General features: G+C 42.6%; 1 protein-coding gene across 1 annotated transcript in view; it reads right to left on the minus strand.

Moving 5' to 3' along the window:
• Positions 1 to 389: 389 nt before the first annotated feature.
• Positions 390 to 23,172, minus strand: part of Tex26 (testis expressed 26) — a 37,779-nt gene continuing 14,996 nt past the window's right edge. The window contains exons 4-8 of the mRNA XM_048340605.1: positions 22,393 to 22,531; positions 19,152 to 19,308; positions 10,822 to 10,998; positions 7,336 to 7,497; positions 390 to 668 (exon numbers count right to left, since the gene is read on the minus strand). Of these exons, the coding sequence (XP_048196562.1) occupies positions 547 to 668; positions 7,336 to 7,497; positions 10,822 to 10,998; positions 19,152 to 19,308; positions 22,393 to 22,531 (757 nt within the window). The 3' untranslated portion in view covers positions 390 to 546. The remainder of the gene's footprint in view (positions 669 to 7,335; positions 7,498 to 10,821; positions 10,999 to 19,151; positions 19,309 to 22,392; positions 22,532 to 23,172) is intronic.

Below are 23,172 nucleotides of genomic sequence, written 5' to 3' on the forward strand. Positions count from 1 at the left end.
GAAGCCAAATGAGAACACAGGGTTCTAAATTCAAGCTCCAATACTGGCACCAAAAAAATTTTATTGCAGGATATTTAACATTCTTCTTTCAAAATTAGACAGTTCAAATACATAATTACAGAAAGATATGAAGGATTTGAAGAGTACAATAAAGCAGTTTTCTCTAATATATATTCATGTGAACATACCAGTTTAGCATATATTTAATAGCATTAAAGATAACTTTGATTCATTTCCCAATGTAGATTTTTTAACTTCATTCAAAAAACACAAATCAACCATGAAAACATTATTCATATTCTAATCAGTAGGAAAATAAAAATTCATTCCTAGAACTCTCGTTTAAAGAGGAAATTGAAACCACAAGTTGAATATCCAGAAAGGGAGAGGAAAAGACCTGATAGGAAAATATCTCACATGCAACTGAAGTTATATGCAGAGGACAATTTGTAGCCTTCAAGAATTTTAACTTGTATGAAAAACTAAAGCGAAATAAAATCTGAATCAATTTGTGTCTTATTTTTTCCTTGAGTATTGTGAATACAACTAGATAGATTCTGGAGCTCCCATGGATGTGCTGGCTTTCTTCATTGAGTTGGTGCTCTTCCCATTTTTTTTCTTGCTCGTGTAACTGTGCGAATGAAGAAAGCGGTCAAGAATTTGCCTGTCTGGGAAGCATAAGGAGAAAAAAGGATGAATATTCCATGCTGAATATTAAAGGCTAAATAGGGAAAATCTATAGAGGAGGTGAACATCTAACAAGAGTATTGATTTTTACATTGGGTAACAAGTCAAATGAATCTGTGAGTACTATATGCGAGTGTGTAATTCTTAGTAAGTAACCTTAGTATTCAAGGAATCATCAGGGAAAGAGCATGGGTTACTTTTAGCACCAAAGAAACCAAAGTTTCTGTTAAAAATATTTACCTCTGCTCTTCCTCATTTGTTCATCTTTGAATAGAAGCCATAGTACTTATTCTTGGAATGGATTAGGTATGAAGCACTGAGGTTTTCCCAGCCAAGCAAAGCCATTTAATATATCATAGCCTTGTTCTTATCCTTCATTCCTAGATGATAGGCAGGTGATATACCACTGAGCTATGCCTCCATTTTGTGCACTGTTATTTTGAGATAGGGCCTTGTGTTCTGCCTGGGCCCTTTCTGGGACTGTTGTACTCCTAATACTTTCTCCTATAGCTGGGATAGTAGGCACATAAAATAGTCCAGTGTTTTTGTAGCCTAAAACTATGACCTGCCAAACCTCAGCCTCCCATAGCAGGTATGTATTATCATACCTGCTGGAGATATATATATATTTTTTTTCCAAGAGAGAGAAGTCATCTACTATGTATATGTGTGTGTGTGTGTATATATATATATATATATATATATGCCAAGTTATAATATATATGTGTGTGTATCTCCCAGTATATGCACATACATATACATCTATAGAGACATATATAGTATATATACACATATACTGTATGCACACACACAGGCACACACACGCACACACACACATATATACTCTTTCCTGGGGTTCGATCTCAAGCCTTGAGCCTGCTAGATGAGTGCTCTCTTTCTTGAGCCATGCCCCAGTTCTTTGCTTTTCACTTAACCAGATACATTTTTGTGCTGTGGTCCAAACTAGCCTGGGACCACAGTCTTCTGATCTTTGCTTCAAGGCTAGCTGGGATTATGTTTGTGAATCATCATGCTTTAGGAGACCTCAATATTTTCTCTTTTCTTTTTGTGGCCCTGGAGCTTGAAATCAGCTTTACCCTTGCTAGCTAGGCAAGTGCTTGTAGCTTGAGCCATGAGGTAGCCTTTTTGGGTATAATTACTTTTGAGATCGAATCCCATTTTCCTTTTTGCCTAGATTAGCCTAGGCTGCAACCCCCTATTTGCTTCCTTAGTAGCTGGGATGACAGGAACATACCACTGCACTCATCTACTGGTTGGGTGGGTCTTACAATGGTTTCATCCACGCTGGCCTTTAACCATACTGCTACTGCTCTCTACCTCTCAAGTAGCTGGGATTATGGGTGTGAGCTAAAAACACCCAGACAACACCAGTATTTTTATTTATTTATTTATTATTATTATTTTTTTTTTTGGCCAGTCCTGGGCCTTGGACTCAGGGCCTGAGCACTGTCCCTGGCTTCTTTTTGCTCAAGGCTAGCACTCTGCCACCTGAGCCACAGCGCCCCTTCTGGCCGTTTTCCATATATGTGGTGCTGGGGAATCGAACCCAGGGCCTCAAGTATACAAGGCAAGCACTCTTGCCACTAGGCCAAATCCCCAGCCCCAACACCAGTATTTTTAAACTGAAGTGTACTTGTGAAAAAAATAAGGTGCACTGATATTATATGTAGATTTTGATCAGTTAACACTTACACACATAGGGGCCACACCCCATAGAGCAATCATTCTCATTAGCTCAGAAGACCCTTCTGGGTGCCCTCTAGTTAGCGCTTTCTATCCCAAGACAGTTACTCCATAGTTAAGCTTTACCCCTTGCAGACCTTCAAAGAAAGGAAATTTTACAGAAGCTCTCTGTTTCTGCTCAAAGTGGGTGTTCTACTAATGTGCCACAGCTCCACTTCTGGCTTTTTGCTGGTTAATTAGAGAAAAACAGCCTCACAGACTTTTCTTCCCAGGCTGGCTTTGAACTGAGATCCTTACATCTCAGGCTCCAGAGTAGTTAGGAGGAGCCATCAGCTTCTGACAGAAGTTATAGCATTCTTTGTGTCTACCATCTTTCATAATGTTTTTAGAAATTCTTTCATTTTTCTTCACATATCAGTAATTTGTTTCTTTTTATCGACGTGATTTTAGTTTATCACAGTTTATTTATCCATGTTCCTGTGGGTGGAGACTTGGCTCTAGTTTGGGCATGTTCAGAATAAAATGGTTATAAACCTTCTTGTACAAATGCTTTTGTGGATATGTGCTATCCTCTCAGGGAAACATGCAGAAGTAGAATTTCTGAGTCTTGGAGTAGGTGGATAGATGAGATGACAGGGAAATTACATTATTTTTAACTAATATTAAAAGGGCCAGAAGTTGAAACCAGGAGGTAAACTAAAGAAAGACAGTTAAGCTTCCTTCGCATCACACCTACTTCTACATGCTAAGTCAGAAAGAATAGGAAACATAAGTTCTGTTTATGTCTGCTTTCTCCTTTGAAATGAAGGCTGAGGAGCTGCTTTTGAGTCTAGCATAGGCAGACTCAAATCAACCAACCAGCACAAAGCTGGAAGTGGAGACATGGCTCAAGTGGTAGAATACCACCCAAGCAAAAAGGACAAGCAGAGGGCAAGGCCCTGAGTTCAAACCCCAGGACTGGGAAAAGAAGAAGGGAGATGGGGCAGAGAGAAGGAGGAGGATGACGATGACGACAAAAAGGAGGAGGAGGAATTTTGAATCTTTAACTCCCATTTCCTAAGTGGGAAAAAAGAAATGTGTCTCTCTTATATTCTGTTTCTCCTTACTTTAACCCTGCTCAGCCAAATTAAATCCTTGCTAAAATGTTCACCCTGTGAGACTCTCCCTTCTTTGAGACACCCTGAAATTCTTTTCATATGTGGATCTCAAGAACCTGTGATTTTGCATAAGAACTCGGAAGCGGATGGAAGCCCCTATCCTCTGGTGACAACAAGAAAGGAGTCAGAGCAGACAAATCTCACAGAAAACCAGATTTCAGATAATTTTATCATTTGAGTGGGAAGAAAGTGGGCAGATGACACAAAAGATAACAGATGCCCAGAAAGTATGCTTTTGGATGGTCTGAATCAGACTTAAGTTTAAAACAATGTTGAAAATAGATGGGCCACTGAAGACATCTGGTCAACCTTCATATGGATAAGGAGGCCCAGTACAGGGTGAACAGCCCTTTGTGTTTCATTCAAAAAAATTTTTTTTGCATTTTGGAACATATGAATATATATAATGATATATTTGGGGGATGAGATCCAAGCCTAAATAAGAAACTCATCCATGTTTCTTATATTCTTTGTACATATAATCTGGAGGCAAATTTTCAGCACCTGGGTTTTAACCCAGCGATAAGGTCAGGTATAGAATTTTTCCACTTCTAGGATCATGTTGGTGGTCCCAAAATTTTTTGGCTTTCAGATTTTGAGGACTAAGCATGTTCAGTTTGCATAAATTAATGGTAACAAGAGTGTCACTGGCAATGGAAGTTTCACCTTCAGCTGCTTTCTGCTCATTCCTGCTTCTCTAATCTCTCTCTCCGTCTGTCTCTCTCTCTCTTCCTTCTCTCTTCTCTCCCCTTCTCGCTCTTTCAGTCTCTGTGTGTGTGTGTGTGTGTGTGTGTGTGTGTGTGTGTGTGTGTATATGTGTGGATCTCTCTCTCCTTCCATCTCTCCCTTTTCCTTTGTGCCTGTATCTGTCTCTTTGTCTTTCCCAGTACCCTGGTCTAGGCTCTTATTCCATCTTGGCCTACTACCTGTGCAGGATAATACAGTCATGTAATTTCAGCTAAGCCGATAATGGTTCAACCTGAGACATCTGCCAGATTTTTATTCTCTGCCCACCAGCTTGGCCTCATGGCAAAAACACTGCTGAGATGCTCACAGCTAAAAAGCATTTATGTCATCACTGATGCTGGAAATGACAAGAGGCTTGGGGCGGAAGCATTTCATGTGAACCTCCCACTTGCTTGTCAACCTCTCACACAGCCGGCTTTGGTGAATGAGCTGTTCTGAAGCAGAGCCACCAAATCAGCTGGAAACCATAGGAAGCAGCTCCTGTATCAGCCCAAGGCAGCACAGAAGAGCAAAGCTCTGGGCCTGTGCCTGTGGGTACTGCTGCCAACACTACCCTCAGAAAGCCAGAAAAGCAGGAGAGTCAAGGAGAAACAAAACCCTAACTAGTCCTAAAGTGATCCTGCTAGCAATCGGTCATTTCTCACCTGTCTAAGGAGGAAAGCCTGGCAGGGTAGACTGTGTTCACCTGAGAGATTGGCTTGCCCTGGTCTCTTGAACAATGTGGACGCCAAGTTGAGCAGAAGCCACCAGGTCATTCTGAGGAAACCCCAGTGTGAGAAACCCACTCACCTGTCCAAACTTAAAGGATGGACTCAGAGACAAGAAGTACAACAAAAGTGGAACTTCCATGGCGGTCTTTCAAAACCAGGTCTCAGAAGGGCAGGTACACTCTAGGCAGTTACAACAAGCAACATATCCCACTTATGGCTAGTGTGCCAGGTCCCTTCCCCCAGCTCCTCATTGGCTGACTACTACGGGGTTTACATTTTCTCCTGGCAGTCACCTAAATTACACTACTTTCTTAGGTATTCAAATATTCATCCTTTAAGATTGGTTGAATTTTAAAAGTAGGCTTTAGTCTTCCTCCAATAACCCCCTTCCCTTCCACTTCTCACACACTCACAATGCTCATCTGCGGCAGGAAGGCTTTTTGGGTATGTGTTCTGTGGTGTATAGTTCCTACCCATTTTCTCATTTTATTGAGGTCCATTCTTCCCCTTGGTATTTAGCCCTCTTCCAACCAGTCCTGTTGGTCTACGGGCTTTCCAATGCATAAATGTCAACATGTCTGCAAGCTTACATAAGAAAACTACTGGTAATTTTCCACTCAGGGGCAAATATCTTGTCTTGAAAATGGATCACCACTGACTTTCACCTTAGAGGGTACCTAAGGGTCAGTTTGCACTTGACGCATAGACATCAAAAGAAGAAGGTGCTGGCAATCACCATGGTCCCACATAGGCAGAAGTGGGGACTACACACAGTATGGCCAGTCCCTAGGCAGATGACAACCTCTGCTTAGGGAAGACTGAAATGATTTGTGGCTCTAACACATGCGGCTGCTAGAGGTAGAAGGAAGATTTTGTACAATGCAGAAGATGGTTTTACATATCTGCATCAAATCTGGGAAAGGGCAGGAAGGCAGCCTGGGCTTTCTGCTGACCTTCTACTCTGTGTCTTCAGGGAAGATGAGACAAGCAGACATCCAGAACACTCTTAGTTTCTTTCAGAAGTGACAAACTGGCCCAGAGACATCTGTTGAGAGAGATGAGGCTCCCAACAGGAAATAAACACTTCTGCCTCTGAAAGAAGCCAAACACCTGCTTCCTGGACTTCCCTGAAGCCCAACACATTCAAATACTTCTAAGGATGGAAAAAAGATACACACACACACACACACACACACCTCCCTTCTAGTCTCATCTACAGTAAGGCTTTAGCTTTGCTTAGAGCTGTAGATTCCAGGATAAAAAGGATTTCCATGAATACTTCAGAGGAATCAGCTCTCTTGCTGGCCAAGGGTCAGACAAAGAGCAGTAACTGGGGACTGGAGAAGGTCAGGTGGGAGATAGGGCAGCTGAAGAGCTGCTGAAAGTTGGGGGGAAGTCCAGTACTAAAGCCTGATTCCAGGGCAGAAAAGAGGTATGGATCCCACACTGACTTTAACATAAAGTAGAATGCAAGAGATGTGTTGGATCCAGCAAAAAAAAAAATTAGAATCTTCACATTTGTTTATATTTCCTATTTTAAGGTTACAGGGCTTCTAATGGACATACTTTATATATTCACTGGGGTATGTGCTCAAACATGAGGATGAGGAGATGTGTGATCTACCTCCTATCCCCACCCAAAGGGAGCTCACAGGCAACTAGAAGAATTTCACTATCTCTTCTCAACATCCTTTGTTCCCTGGGTTGACATTTTATGCACTCTCCATTAGACTGATCCCTGAGCTGCTCCCAAATCCATCCCTGGCACTCAGCCCCGAAATGGGATAAGTCCCTGCTCTATAAATAAGCCAGCGCCATTCTGAGAACAGCATCTGTTCTCTTTTTGGGTGTGGACTATAGAGATTCTCATAGACCTTAAACATCCTATCCCAAAGAAGTGTCACCAAACAGGAAACAAAGCCAACAGAATTTTTTAAAAAAACAAACAATAGCAACAACAACAACAACAAAAAAAAAAAAACACCGAGCTAATACAAACAACCACTGGAGAAAACAGTTATCTGTAAACAAAAGACAAATCATCCTGGAACAATTAAACTATAGGAAAAATGATATCTCTAAAGTTCTATGTCTCCTTTTTTTTTTTTTTTAAATAAGTGAGAATAAAGTCTCCGGGGCCTTTTTAACGAATTTCAGTGGATAGAGGGTTGCAGAAGATTGTAGAATTTTATTTTAAGAAAAATTTTCTCTTTTTGGTGTGTAGACATTCACCTCCAGTTAAACTCTTAACTATGAAAACCTGTTACTCCTTTCACAAAGCAATGTTTTATGATAAAGCATGAAATGGTAATTCAAGAGCCCCATCTTACCTCTGTCAGAAACACTCTGCAGGTACTCACTGACTTGAGAAGGAGAAAAGGAGTTTAAAATCATCAGGAAGTCCATGTAGGCTTTCCCGTAGTCACTCTGGTAGGATGTCTGCTTCTTTATGCGTTCCTGATTATTAATATAGCTGTTCAGCACTATAGGGACTGGAAGACACAGATTGAAAAAAGAGAAAATCTGTCCTTCTTGCTCGAAGATAGCCCCAAGTCCAATTTGGAGTTGACTCTGCATTCCTAATCACAAGGTGCTCCATTAACCATCCCTGTAATGGCAGGTCCTATGCTGGGGCTCTGGGAGCTGCTGACTATCTCTATGGGGGCTGGAGGGTTGGAATGCCATGATCAGAGGTTGAATGTGATCATCAGGTCTCAGGAAAGAAATCTTCCCGAAGAAGAAGACTTTTCTTAACATAGGTCCATGTGTTAAAATGGTAACATTCATTCGTCACCTCTCAAAAAAAAAAAAAAAAAACAGCCATTCTTTTTCCTGTAGAATATTTGTACATTCTTGGTTAGGCACACTAAAAACACCTTCTTCCAGTGAGCTCAAGAATCTTGGGAGGAACAGTTTGGAAGAATAAAGACACATCCAGCACTCATTGTCCATTCAGACTCATGAAGGTTACAGGTAAACCCTAAGGTACAGGTAAACCCTAAGTCACTTCTTTGATTATGAATGGTATTCACTTAATGTGGATTCTGATATTCATGGCACTATCATAAGAATAATGAAGACAGATAAAAACCTAATTCCTACAACTTACCTAACATCTTTGTGAACCTAAAGAACACCTTAAATATGGTCTCCCCTTTCCAATGTCCTATGATGGCTAATCTTACTGGGGGGGGGGGGGTTGTATGTTTGTCTTTTTGTTTGTTTTTTTACCTGTTTTGTTTGTTGGTTTTTATGTCAGTCTTGGGATGGGATTCAGGGCCTGGGTGCTAGCCTTGAGAGTTTTTGCTCAACACTAGTGGTCTACCACTTGAGTCACAGCTCCACTTCTGGCTTTTTGGTAGTAAATTGGAGGTAAAAGTCTCACAGACTTTGCTGCCCAGGTTGGCTTCAAACCTGGATCCTCAGATCTCTGTCTCTTGAGTAGCTAGGATTACAGGTGTGAGCCACCAGCACCCAGCTATGTGTGGCTAATCTTGATTGTCAATTGGAATAGATTGAGGAGCACCTAGCTAATTACATCACTGGATGGGTTTGTCTGGGCATTTCTAGAGAGGATTGAGTCAGGGGGTAGAATAGCACACACTGAATGTGGGTGCATGGGTGGCTTGTTCCAACCAGGCCCTCAGACTATAGAAAGAGAAAAGAGAGAGAGAGCCCCCAGCACACACATTCTCTCTATTTTTTTTCTCTCTCTCTGACTCTCCCTGTGTCTTTCTGTCTCTGTCTTCCTCTCTCTAGTTTGAGGGATTGAAACTTCTGAAACCTTGAGCCAAAATAAACCATCCCTCACCTTTAAGCTATTTTCTCAGACACACACACACACACACACACACACACACACACACACACTCCCAGAATAACAGATTTATATTAGGTAACCTCTATGGGAAGAAAGAATATCAAATCACAGCTAGAAGGTTATCAAGGAATATTTCACTTATCAGAACTTCACTACTGTCCAGGAGTGAAGGTGTTGCCTTGGGCTTGAATACAACTCTGAAGTTTCTAGGCAGAGACAGTCACTCCTCAAGTGACAAGGTGGGGCATTCACACATGACTTGAAGCTCTGTAGTAGGTAACATCCACCTGGATACTAAGCTTCTGTTCTACTTTTCCTCTTAAGTTTGGCTGGATTCCCTCTCTGCTAGAGGTAAATTACATCTCAAACTGGTCAAGCTACTTCCTTATCACTAGCTACGAGGTGGCTAGGCCCTGGGCAGTCCATATCATTGTATTTCTCCAGGACCATGATTGTAATTGGCTGCATGATGAACAAATGCAGCAGTCATACTCACTAGACACTAGTTTCAAAATGAACTATACAACTTTTGGGCAGGGATGGGAGAAACAAACTGAGAGAAAGAGCAAAGGAAGGGGTGACATTGTCCAAAAAGAAATGTACCCATTACCTGGCTTATTGTTGAGCTCTGGCTATACCTTTAAGGGGCAGTCCCAAGAGGCCTGCCTCTTCTCCCGCCCTGGGGCTGCGTGGCTGTTATCCACTCCTACCCCCTTCAGGGTCCAGAACCAGAAGAGGTAGCAAACCAGCCCTGCCTTCCGCCTCAGCCACGTGTGTGTGTCAAAATGGCGCCGGGCCAGGCCCAAGGGGCGGTCCTATGGTATGTGATGACCGCCCATAGAGGAAGTTCTGTGACATCACTGTGATGGACAGCTTATCAGCCTATCACTAGTATGCAGTTAGTCCCTCCCCTTTCTGCTGCCATTACTGTTATATAAACCCCTCCCCTGAGTAAAACCTGTGGAAGTTCCAGAAGCTTACCCTAAAATGCCCGTGCGACTCCTGTGTTGTTTTTTAAGTGTACGAGGGGAGAAGGGGCATCTCGCGACTACACACCGCCAAGGTTTGCACATTGGGCCGCACTCCAGCTTTCTGCCCGGCGGGACGGGGCAGAAACGTGCGAGGGTGAAAGGGGTCCCGACAGCTTATGAAATAGTAACTCCTCTATAATAACAATTAAAATATTTAGTTAAAAAATTGGCTGCATGAGCCAGTGCTGGTGCCTCATATCTGTAATCTTATCTACTCAGAAGGCTGAAATCTAAGGCTGAGGATCATGATTTGAAGTCAGCCCAAGCAGGAACATCCACAAGACTCCCATCTCCAATTAAGAAGTAGAGTTGTGCCTCAAGAAGTAGAGTGCTAGCCTTTGGGGGTGGGGGTGGGAGTTGGGAACAACTCAGTAATGGTACCCAGGCTCTGAGTTCAAGCCTCCGCATGGCATGTACACACACACACACACACACACACACACACACACACACACACACACAGCTCTATGGGGAATCTTGGAGGAAGGAAACAGTAAAATTGAGTAATTAGCCAGCAATTTCCTTGTTTCATAAAACAATAATAAACATTTGTATTGTATGTGTACTCTTTGTCAAGGACCCAAAACTCAGAGGAGTGAATGGAAAATAGAAACTAGAGGGTCTCACTCAGAAGCCAGAAAGCTGCCAAAAGTTACAGTGCAGACCTAGTTACAGACTGGAAACTGTTCGATCTCTATGTACCTATCCACAAGACACTCATATCTATGTACCTGCTATAAACTATTCCACCAAGTACAACCACCCAGCCCTCTAATGCCCCTGACTCAGGCCACTTCAGTTCCTTTGCTATAAGCCATTTGGAGAGACAGTTATGAGCTGCATCCTGACCCCTTCTAGGTGAAAGTTGGAGCCACACTATTGGCTTCTGGATATGTCAGGTGGCAAGTCCCAGCCCATATCAACAGGACCTATAAGGCTGTTTGAATAACTGGAGGTGTGCTTACCTAGACCCTGAGAAGCAACCGGCAGGCGCGCATAGCATCTATACCGAAAACTGAAATCCTGTAGCTCTGGAATTTTAGCTGGAATTTGGTAATTCCTTCGAAACTCAGTATCTAGAGGTCGGGGAAGGTTCGTTTTCCATTCCAGAGTCATTGGGCAACTTTCCTTCATGTTCTGAGCTGGAGTGGAGGGAGAAAGGAAAGACACTGATTTCTTCTGGTCATCTGTTTCTAAGTAACTTTTCATTCCATTTTCCTTCTGGCAGTTAACTTCCAACTTCTCACTATGAGCCCTTTTTCTTATGTCTAGAGCCATAGTGTAGGTTTAGCAAGGTCATCCAGAAGCAATCTGCCTTTTCAGGCATGGAAACTATATGCTCAATAATTGGACTTGAACTCGAGGCTTCACAGTTGCTTGCTTGCTTAACTGATGCTCTACCCCTTGTGCCACATCTCCTGCCCTGATTTTTGCTGGTTATTTTGGAGATGAAGTCTCATGAACTTTTCTGCCTGGGCTGGATTTAAAACTTCAATCCTCTGAATCTCAGCCTCCTGGTAGCTAGGACTACAGGTGTGAGCCACCAGCAGCCAACTGCTTATCAATAGTTTCTAATGAATATATCTGAGTGTCATTTTGTTCTGCTCAGTGGGCACAGAAAGCATTCATAGCTCTGCCAGGTTTGCCTCATTATTGTACTGGGGTTATGTGTGTGTGTGTGTGTGTGTGTGTGTGTGTGTGTGTGTGTTTGTGTGTGTGTGAGAGAGAGAGAGAGAGAGAGAGACTTCAGCTAAATACTGAATAATTTTTCAGTTTCAGTACTCATATTTCCTTTAGATATATTTACTCAAATTCAACTGGAGATACTATTTTATCTGCTTAAACTGGTGGCCCTAGAGAGGTGTATATTATCTCATTATATGGAAAAGAACTATTGAAAGCCTGTCCCTTCCTGCTAGAAGGTTATGTCATTCCTGGCTAGAATATGGTTATTTCCTTGAAATATCCCTAACAGAGGTAGGCATGGTGCCACACACCTGTAGTCCCAACTACTAAAGAGGCATAGGTAAGAAGATTGACATTTGAGGCCACTCTAGCAAAAGCAATAGATTCTGTCTGAAAATCTAAAATTGAAAAAAGCTAGAGGTGGTTCAAGTGGTAGAATGCTTGCTTAGTGGGTGCAAGGCCTTGAGTTCAATCCTAATACTGCCATATATGTGTGTGTACATATGGTGATAAATAATAAATATAAATATGTCATCATTAAATGTCCATTACTCCAGTCTACAAGTACTACCAGATTAGAGGAGAAAATCACAAGCAATTTCACTTAAAACGTGCACATCCCTAATTCTTGCCACAAAGCATCAATTTGGAGGCATATCACACAACAGCAGCTTTATTCAGAAAGATAAAGCAGTTAAAAATGAGTTTCAGGAGCAATGTCCAAACAGTACAAATTGCTATTGACACTTAATTTGATTATCTTCCAAATTAGGTTTTCAAGTTCTTTTGAAGATAATTTCTAATACACATTGTATATCAAATGTGCTGTAATGGCATTTGCTGGTATGCATTGCATATGAAAGGATGCATAACTGCCTCTCCTAGTACTGGAGGGCAGTTCAATATTGATTTTCTTTTGCAGAGAAATAAATAAGGTAAGGTGCTAATAGTTCATGCCTGTAATCCTAGCTACAAAATACGTGGAGCTCTGAAGAATTGTGGTTAAAACTTGACCGGGTTTTGTTGTTGTTGTTGTTGTTGTTGTTTTGTTTTTGTTTTGTTTTTGCCAGTTCTGGGCCTTGGACTCAGGGCCTGAGCACTGCCCCTGGCCTCTTTTTGCTCAAGGCTAGTACTCTGCCATTTGAGCCACAGCGCCACTTCTGGCTGTTTTCTATATATGTGGTGCTTGGGAATCAAACCTAGGGCTTCATGTATACGAGGCAAGCACTCTTGCCACTAGGCCATATTCCCAGCCCAAATTGTGGTTAAAACTTGAACAGAAAAGATCACAACACTCTATCTCTGAATAACCAGCCAAAAGGTGGGCTGAAAATGTGAATCAAGTGTTAACCGAGCAAGCCACGTGAGTACAAATCCTTAAGTTCAAGCCCTGGTTAAACACACACACACAGACACACACACACACAGACACACACACACAGACACACAGACACACAGACACACACAGACACACACACACACACACACACACACACACACACACCAAACACCACCACCACAAAAAACGAATCTTTCTAAAACAGCAGAGAAGAATTTCACTCAGTACCTTTTACTTTGGGAGACCGGGGAGAATACTATGGAAAATCATCCACTTCCGTTCTGAGTTAACTCCCTGTAACTCCCTATCTTAGTTTTTATCATTTATGGCTAGCTTTAAAGGAAGCAGACAAATTTCTGTTGAAATGCTTGACTCTTTCTTGCATATCTCTCTTCCCTGGAACAACAGCAAATGTTCCCATTCCCTGAATGTCTTCTGTGTTGTTTGCCAAGATTATAAGTAATTGAGTCAATGTTCTGCCTCAAAACAGCCCCAACTAGTATTATTAGAGAACTATCTAGGGAGCTGGGAACCTTGTAGCTCATGCCTGTAATCCTAGCTTCTCTGTAGGCTGTGATCTGAGCAGTGAGGTTTAAAGCCATTCAAGACAGGAAAATCCATGAGACTCTTGTCTTCAATTAACCACCAAAAAGCCAGAAATGGAGCTGTGACTTAAATGGTAGAGCATCAGGCTTGAACCTAAGTGACAGTGCACAGGTCCTAAGGTCAAGTGCCATAACAAAAAAAGAGAGAGAAGAGAGGAATAAAAAGGAGAGAGGAGGAGGGGGAAGATGATGAGAGGAGAGAAGAAGAAAGAAAAAGTACAGGAGAGAGCAGAGGAGAGGAAAGGCAGAGGAGAGGAGAAGAGAGGAGAGGAGAGAGCTGAGAAGAGGTGAGGAGAGGACTATGGACAGGACAAATGGATATGAAATGTGCTGTCTTGCATGAGAAGTGTGGTTTACACATGGAAGTAAGATGTCAGGAAGGAGGAATTTGAAACTATACCTGTTTCATTTCATCCCAGAAGTTGAGGCTGTCTAGAAACAGGGTAGGTGCTAATATTGTGAAGATAAAAAACAAAACCTCCTAGGTGTTTAGGAATCATGAGGTCTAAGTTTTGACTAAAGAGCTACCAGAATCCTGAGCAAGTGGGAGCACAGTGTGTTAGAGGAAAATAAAGAAGACCTAGATTGAAAGGCAAATTCTGTGAAGGACTTTGACAATGGACCAACAAGGAAGTAAAAAAAAAAATCCCAGAGTACCCATGCAGTGTGTGCAGTGTGTCCCAGAAGGAACCAGGACAGGAAAGATCATGAATTTCTTCCCACATGGACCACTGTAGACAGCCTAGAAGTGAGGTTATTGGAGATGAAGACCCAGCAAAGGCAAAAGCCCAGGACCTAGCCATACTTCATGTTTCTTTTAAGACAAAGATGAAGTCTTGGTCTTTATTGATCCTCTACACTTAGACCTCATTAAATATTTACTAAATTTATAAATGAGCAACAGAGAACTCTAGAAACAGAATTTCTATGGATTAGCAATTAGTAACCTAGCCACACTCTGTTAAGGGCCTAGGGGAAATACACTTAATGTAATGCCTAGTATATGTTGCTCCATGTATAATGTTCCTCCATAGTGTTGGCTCAGTTTTTCTAAACAATGCTACTTGTTGCCTATGTAAAATTTCATGTTACCAAACTCCTTCCAGGCGTTTCAAAGAAGAGAGGTTCCTGATACAAAAGGACCAAGTGAGAGCAGAAAAAGAGTCTAGGTAGCAATTGTGGCAAAGGTCCCCTCCCATAGAGGTTCTACAACTCTCACCATGGCCTTGAGCAGTTCTGTGTGCAGGCCCCAGAACATCCAATCACCACGTCCTTGAGCAGTCACACATGCAGGCCCTTGGACATAATGTCATCATGGCCCAGTGTCCCTGGGAGACTTGTACATCTGATTGGACTGGTTGAACACCAGAGGTGTGCACTGGAATGGCCATCCAGTCAGAAAGCCTAAAAGATGTACAGGGAGCTCCTACAGGCTGCATGCAGTCTCTGATTAGCTCAGAGGACCAGTGTGGCCTGTAGTCTGACCCATGATCTTGAGAGTCACATAACTCTCTCCTAGAAACACCTTATCCACCCCTGTATAACGCACCCCAGATGTGCCCTCCATTGGGGCCTCTTCTGTAGAGCAGCTCTCCTTATCTTTTTCTCCAACATATCTTTTCCATTTTACTACTCCTCTGTGCCCATGGACCCATTCTTTATGGCCAGAGACACAAAGAACCTGATCCAGGTGTTACAGTTTTTCAGTATCACAAGTAACACTCAACCCCTGCCCCTCCACCCCCGATCCTGCAGCTGAAGTATAGCAGATAAGATAACCATGACCCAGAACTCAGCTGATCTCAGTGGTCCAGGACGTGGACCACAGCCAGGGAGTTGTTCTTGGGTTATTTCTACTCCTCAGGGGTTCCAGAACCCCATGTCTTTTTCATTCATGACTGTGAAGCTATACTAAGAAGTCAGTCCTCCAAAGAAACTGGTCCATTTAACATTAGGGAGGGCTGAGTAGGAAAGAGTCTTTGAGCCTTGAATGGCAAGGACCACTTAAAACCTTTAGGACCATTGGTACATTCTCCATAGCCATGTGGGAGCCTGATCTGCTGTCTTCCCAGATCTTCTGATTTAGCAAAGCCAAGCTCTCCAGACATCTTCACTACTTCTCATTCATTCAATAATTCTCATTCATTCAATAATTCTCATTCAATAATGAGAACACAAAGCAAAGACAAGGTCCCTGAGGTTCAGAAGTTTAAAGAATTAGAGAAAACCAACACACAAAGAGAGACAATAATCACAGTATTGTATAATGGGTTCCTGCAAAAGAGGTTTGAATAAAGCTTGACACCAGTGGTCCAGGCCTGTAATCCCAGCTACTCAGGATGCTGAAATTTGAGATTTGTAATTTGAAGCCAGCCCTGGCCCAAAATCAGTCAATCCCCCCAAAAAAACAAAAACCCAACTCTATAAGACTCTTATCTCTAACTAACTACCAAAAGCCAGAAATTGCTCAAGTGGTAGAACACAAGCCTTGAGCACAAAAACTCAGAGACAGCCCCCAGGCTCTGAGCCCCAAGACAGGCATACACCTGAAAAAGAAATTAAAATGGGGCTACAAATGCACATGAGAGAGGCACTAAACCAAGATGGGGATCAAAGAAGGCTTTTTGAACAGAAAGGAAGCCTTCGACTAGATTTAAATAGTGGATAGATTGGCTAAAGAAGGAAAGGAGAGGTGTTGCTTGGGGAGGAAACAATGTGTATATAATAGGGCAAGAGGCCACAGGGGGTGTGGCAAGTCTTTAAGACATAAAGCAGTGCAGTGAGTGTGAGCTAGAGGCAGTGGGGAGAAGGCGATGTGGAGTGCCATGAGGGTAAGGACAGGATGGTACATACCATAGGGTTTAAGTCTTTGAAATTTCATCTGGAGTCTATGGTGAGTTTAAGACAAAGAGTGCCATCACCTTATGTCCAGAAACTCACTGTAGCTGTAGTATGGACAGTAGACTGGAGGGGTCCAACTAGAGAAGGGAGCTGGAATAACGGTCATCCAAGGACAGATACTGGTATCTTTCACTCAGGCAGTACTTGGGGATGGAAAGAAGCAAATGGAGTGATGAGATTTAGGAGGATGTCTTGACAGGCCCTAGATATTTACCTGCACACGGGGAAATGGCAATTCATTTAGGTTGAACTTTGATTGGAAATTCAAAGGCATCTTTTAAGAACACTGGCATGGGGCTGGGAATGTGGCCTAGGGGTAGAGTGCTTGCCTCATATACGTGAAGCCCTGGGTTCGATTCCTCCGTACTACATATAAAGGAAAAGCCAGAAGTGGCGCTGTGGCTCAAGTGCTAGCCTTGAGCAAAAAGAAGCCAGGGACAGTGCTCAGGCCTGAGTTCAAGCCCCAAGACTGGAAAAAAAAAAAAACCCTAGGTCCTCAGGAGGCTGAGATCTGAGGATTACAGTTCAAAGCCAGCCCAGGTAGGAAAGTCTGTAAGATTTTTATCTCCAGTTAACTACCAAAAAGCTGGAAGTGGAGCTGTGACTCAAGCATTAGCCTTGAGCAAAAGAAGCTCAGGGACAGTTCCCAGGCCCTGAGTTCAAGCCCCAGGACTGGCACACACACACACACACAAAAAGCAATAATACAAAAATGCAGATACTTCTAATGTTTTTTCATGACCCTTATGTATATCTCCGGGAAAAGAGGGGTTTTAATCTCTTATTATTTAGCTTCAAAAATGAGTATTTTCCATATAGTCTCTCCATTATTCAGCAAATATTCCCTGAGCTGGTTCAATAGAAAAGGTCTTTAGTGATTGTACTGAAAAATTGAGTTAAGAGAAAAACACACAAACGAACCAGAAACAAGTGAATTGAGAGCACACAGCACTAGATGAAGTGGGATGGGGCAAATCTCTTCAGATGAAATATTAAGAAAAGGTGTCACGGGGGTGTGGGGAGGGGTGGCATTGACACTGAGGTCAATAATGACAAAGCCACGCTACAGGAAATGGGGAGGGAACATTTCAGGCAAAGGAGGCAGGATATACTGGCCAAAGATGGGAAATAAGTGGGCATCTGAAAGGAGCTAAAATGAGGCCCATACATATGTCTGGACATTTAGAAGGTGAGGAGGTAAGCAAGGACTAGCCTAACTGGAATTTGGCTTTTATTTTAAATGCATTAGAAAGCCAGTAAGAAGAAGAAATAGTATAACAAGATCCAGCTTGGGCACTTAGATTCACCTAGATTCCATATATTGACAAAGTTGGATAGGCCAATGGGTAATGTAGGAAGATGGCTGCCAGGGAAAGTGACCATCATGGGACTTCTTGTTAGAAGGAGAATTAGGAAACATTTGGAGGAGAAGGTGGGTGAAGAATACAAATGTGAAAGTCTAGGATCGTAGCTCTTTAAAGGAATTACAAACTCTAATAAAGCTGTAATAAAGGTCTAGTAGAGAGGGCAGGCAGGTAGTACTGGGGCTTGCACTTGGCCTCGGCACTTGTTCCTTAGCTTTATCACTCAAGGCCAGCACTCTACCACTTGACTTACAGCACCAGTTCTAGTTTGGGTCTTTTGTTTGTTTGGGGTATTTTTTAGTGGCAAATTGAAGATGAGTCTCATACACTTTCCTGCCCAGGCTGGCTTTGAAGTGGGATCCTCAGATCTCAGCCTCCTGAGCAGCTAGGATTACAAGTATGAGCCTTAGGTGCCCAGCTCAGTAATAAAGATGAAATGGAGCATGGGGACACAGAAGAGTGTGACAACACAGAAGCACAGGGAGAAGAGGACTCCAAGAAATGGCTGTGACTCCAACTGCTGCTCAGAGGTCAGGAAAGATGTGGATGGCCAGGATGTCACTGGGGATTCCACCAAAGGAGTGTCAATGACTTGATGGGGGTAGCACCCAGATGAGAGGGCTTAAAACACCAAAGGTGAGAAGTATTTCCCATGGAATCCAGTGAGATGTCTACACTTCATCAGACCAATCGCAGATTAGAAACATTATCACCTTTCTAGAAAGTGGAAACTAAATAAAATGTAGGAGATAAAGAAGAAAAGTATAGGAGGCTGAAACCTAGGTGTCTGAAGACAGGAATACAAATACTAAAGTAGACTGACCCCTACTATAGAATTTCGTTCAGCAGGGTTGCCTTTGGCAAGGAGCAACAACTACACATAAATATGCTAATTTATGAATGGCAAAGGGCTTAGTAAATGTTAGCAGTTTGTGAAGGGAAACAAAGCAATCTATGGTTGATAGCCTGATGCCAGTGGCTCACAGCTGTAATTCTAGCTACTCAAGAAGCTGAGATCGGAGGATCCAAATTCAAAGCCGGTCCAGGAGGGCATGTCTGTGACTTTTATCTCCAATTAACTACCAAAAAGCTGGAAATGGAGCTGTGGCTCAAATGGTAGAATGCCAGCTTTGCGTGAAAAAGCTAAGGGACAGTTCCCCTGGCCTTGAGTTCAAGCCCAAGTACCAGCACCAAAGAACAAAAACAAACCAAACAGGCAGGAACCACAAAGCACCAGGGAGTAGGGAGGCACTTTTCTCTACTTGGCCGTTTTAGTGGATGAAATGCTTGTGTCAAGTCTAGATTGGAAAGTCTTTGAGAGAAGAGACCTCATAGTGTTGGTGATGACTACCGTGGCAGTGCCCAGCATGTGACCTGGTGAATTAGGAAAGTAGGCTTACCTTTAGAAACATCCACAAAGTCTCTTTTAGTATGGGAAAGGAACTGATTGGCTATTGCTCTCTTCACCTCCTCCATGGATGCTGAGATTGTCCTAGGGGGGCAGGGCGTTAGTTTTGTGCTCAGATGTCCTTTAGGGAGGGTCCACTGAATGAAGTCCTAGCAAAGCAAGCACAGCGTTGAAGAGAATCTGCACAGGTCTACCAAATGCAGCCAAGAATGCAAGGACCTGTGAGTCCACATTGTGTATGTGGTGTGTGTGTAAGAGTGCATGCGTGCCTTGAACTCAGAGCCTGGGTGTGGTCCCTTTTAGCTTTTTCACTCAAGGCTTGTACTGTGAAGCCACACCTCTGCTTCTGGCTCAGACTGGTTAGTTGGTGATAAGAGTTTCACACAGAATTTCCTGGCTGAGGTAGTTTTGACCTAGGATCCTCAGATCTCAGCCTCCTAAGTAGCCAGGATTACAGGCATGAGCCACTAGCACCAGGCCACATCCACATCCTTTGGAATCCTTTATGTTCAGCTACAACATGGCAGTCCCACATAGGCAGGAAGCCTGTTAACAGGAGGCAAGGGGTTACGTGTATCTCAGGTAGCAGTGTGCATCTTCTGTGACATTTCACACGGATAATAAAGTAATGCTATTGCAAATGTCCAAGAGTTGTGTTTCCAAACTGAATTCTCCCAAAGGTAAGATCAGAGCAAAAGTTCTGGTCACACATGCTCAGAAGCAGTAACAGTGGCTGCTTCCTCCTTGGGAACTCTGGAGAGATACACAGCCTTGCAGGCAAAGGGCAGGGAAGGGTGAGCCCCATCTCCTCTTCACCCCCTCCTCCCATTCCCCACAGTGAGATTCTATGATAATTCAGCTGGAGACCTCCATCCACTCTTTCTATCTTTCCTTTCCAGTGACCAGGCTTCCTTCCTATGAAAATGGAAGTCACCAGCAGAGAAGCTCCTGTGGCCTTCCTCTTCTGTGAGGAGGGAAGAGCCAGAAGTGCTCCCAGCCACATCTGGAGCACCAGGTCATCATGTCCACTTCAGTCTGTTCCAGCTCATCACACAATAGTTCTCACTTCTCTCTTGCAACTTCTATTTCTTCTTTTCTACGGGGTGGTTACCATCATTATAATATAGCTGCTTTTCCTTCTCCTGTCTCACAAAGAAATCCCTCTCTTCACCCTACCTCTTCTTCCAGTTCTCCCCTCCCACTACCATGACAGTACTGGGGTTTGAACTCAGGGTCTTGTGCTTCTTCACTCAAGGCTGGCACACTACCCCTTGAGCCACACTTCCTTGTCTGGCTTTTTTCTGGTTAATTAACCAGAGCTAAAAGTCCCATGCATTATTTTGCCTGGGCTGGCTTTGAATCAGGATACTCAGAGCTTAGCTATTATCTCTTGAACTCCAGTCTCTGTCTCAATTCTCTTCTAATTTGTATACTGAAGAAATGAACTATGAACACAATGCATCTATTGAAGAAGCTTTTTGCTGATTGCTTCTTAGGCTATTTAACAAGTCTCTGACAACTGAACTCTGACTCATGGTAGAGCCCTTAAACTACACTATGAGGGGTGTTTGGCAAGATCACAGGTGGTAGATACTATACTATTTCTCTCTGTATAATGGTAGCAGCTATTGTGGTTCAATGGCTAGATTAACAACACTTCAGTCTAGCACAATACTTATGGGCTGAGAATATGAGTGCAGACTACTATACCAATTCTCATTGGCTGAGAGCACAAAGTGCAGTCTCTCACATTAGCTCTCATTGGCTGATGAAACACAGGCATTTAGCACATCAGCTCTCACTGGCTAGGAGCACACAGGAGGCTATCATGCCAGCTCTCAATGAGTAAGAACTTTTAATAGCACTTAAAGGGAAATTGTATGGATATGTGTATAATTTTGTAATCAACTCCTTTATGTTAATGTTAAAATTTTAGAGAAAACATTTAAGAGGCAAACAGGTTATGGTGAGTAGATTCTGTGAGGAAGGAAGTAAAATGGAGTATGCATGTATTCTATTGACTCCCAAGTCTTCACCTCCAAATTATCTTTCTCGAGATGAACTTCATCTAAGTATATTCACTTGCCTCCTGGAATTACCTTACATGGGGTTCACATTTCTCTTTCTCTTCCCTGCCAAACCTCGTTCTCCCCCATGATCCAGCTCAGTAAGCTGTCAGTGTGTCCCATACAGGTCAGAAATCTAAGTATTAATCTTTTCTGTCCCTTCTTCTTTATCTTTCATAATCTTATGATCAACAAATCTTACCAATTCCCCCATCTTGCCACCTGTTCAATGTATCCAGGTTGTGCACCCCAGGTGGTGGCCATGTTAATGAAACCCTATACCACAAGTGAGTCCTGCCTTTCACCATGAGACAAAGGCATACAGCACCAAGGTAACACACAGCGAGGATCAGTTACTTCCATTCTCCAAGGAAAGAAATTAGAGATGACTCTTTTTAAGCTGAGCCTTGAATAGATAGAGGAGCCTCTCCTTTGTGGACAGGAGAAGAACATTCTGAAGAAAAACAACCATGATAAAGGACAAGGAGGTTTATGAGTGCACAAAACTTGATATCATATATGAGGCCTTGTGCATGCCTATTCAAAGCAGCACTGGTCAATCAACAGTCAACAGGCAGAATCAACCAAATGTCCATCAACAGATTTATGGGTAAACTCCCTGCGGTATGTTCATGTGATATCCAATTATTCGTGAATAATGATTGCTAAGATGTAAGTGGAGCTCAAAAAAAGTATGGGAAGTAAAAGGAATCCGACACAAAAGATGATCTATTGCAGGATTTCACCTGAAATATATCCAGAATAAGAAATTCATGGGGATAGAAAGCAGGTTAGTGGCTGCCAAGGAAAAGGGGCAAGGAAGTGGGGAGGATTCCGTGGGTGTGAGACTTCCTTCCCAGATGATGACAATGTCTCACAACAAGACAGAGATAGTGACTGACAGCTGCATAAATTGTCAGTGAATTGTTGCCATTAACATGGCTAATATCATGTGACTTTCCTGGCAACTTTTTTGAAATCTTACAATCACTAGGGGATAGAGGAGACATAATTAGAAATAATTGTGAGAAGGTAGGCAAGAGAGTCTAGAAAGACCATGCATTTAAATCCTTACAGAGCGATGAAGGCTCTCTACAACACACCCAAACTCATTCCTATGAGTGCAATACAGTGATAAGTTCAGCAGACAGGGAGCTATTAGCTTACCTTATCAGGATGAGATTGATCTTCCTTTGTTAAATTGTCTTTAGAAGAGCATTTCCAAACATACTCATCTCTGTACAGTGTCTGAGTCAGAGGATCACTAAGTGAGTATGTAAATCCTAATCTTCGGTTACCTTTATGACTACAAAATAAAGTAGAAATTAGACTAAGGGGATATGGATAAAGGGCCAAAGCTCACATCAGTTTCAGTATTACGTGTGTGTGTGTGTGTGTGTGTGTGTGTGTGTGTGTGTGTGTATACCAGTCCTGGAGCTTAGAACCTGGGCACTGTTCCTGAGCATTTTTGCTTAAGGCTAGTTCTCTGCCACTTAAGCTATGTCTCTACTTCCAGCCCTTTGGTAATTTAATTGGAGATAAGAGTCTTACAGACTTAACTGCCCAGGCTGGCTTTGAATCTCAATCCTTATATCATCTCCACTTAACTAGCTAAAAGCCAGAGTGGAAATGTGGCCCAAGTATTAGAGTACTAACTTTGAGAAAAAAGCTCAGGAACAGCACCCAGGTCCTGCGTTCAAGTGCCAGGACACAGACATGATACACACACACACACACACACACACACACACACACTTATGAGGCATTGAGGAAATTTGATTTCTAACTGACTATTCAATATTGAAGAATTGTTTTTTTATTTTTTTATTATCTAACAAAGCAGTTTATGCATACAATGCACCTTAATCAATGTCACTCCTTCAACATTCTCATCCCCCTTCGACCCACTCCTTCCTTTACTTTTCTTAATTTTGTGATATATATAGT

This window comes from Perognathus longimembris, chromosome 3 (genome assembly GCF_023159225.1).
Source record: "Perognathus longimembris pacificus isolate PPM17 chromosome 3, ASM2315922v1, whole genome shotgun sequence".
Classification (NCBI taxonomy): Eukaryota; Metazoa; Chordata; class Mammalia; order Rodentia; family Heteromyidae; genus Perognathus; species Perognathus longimembris.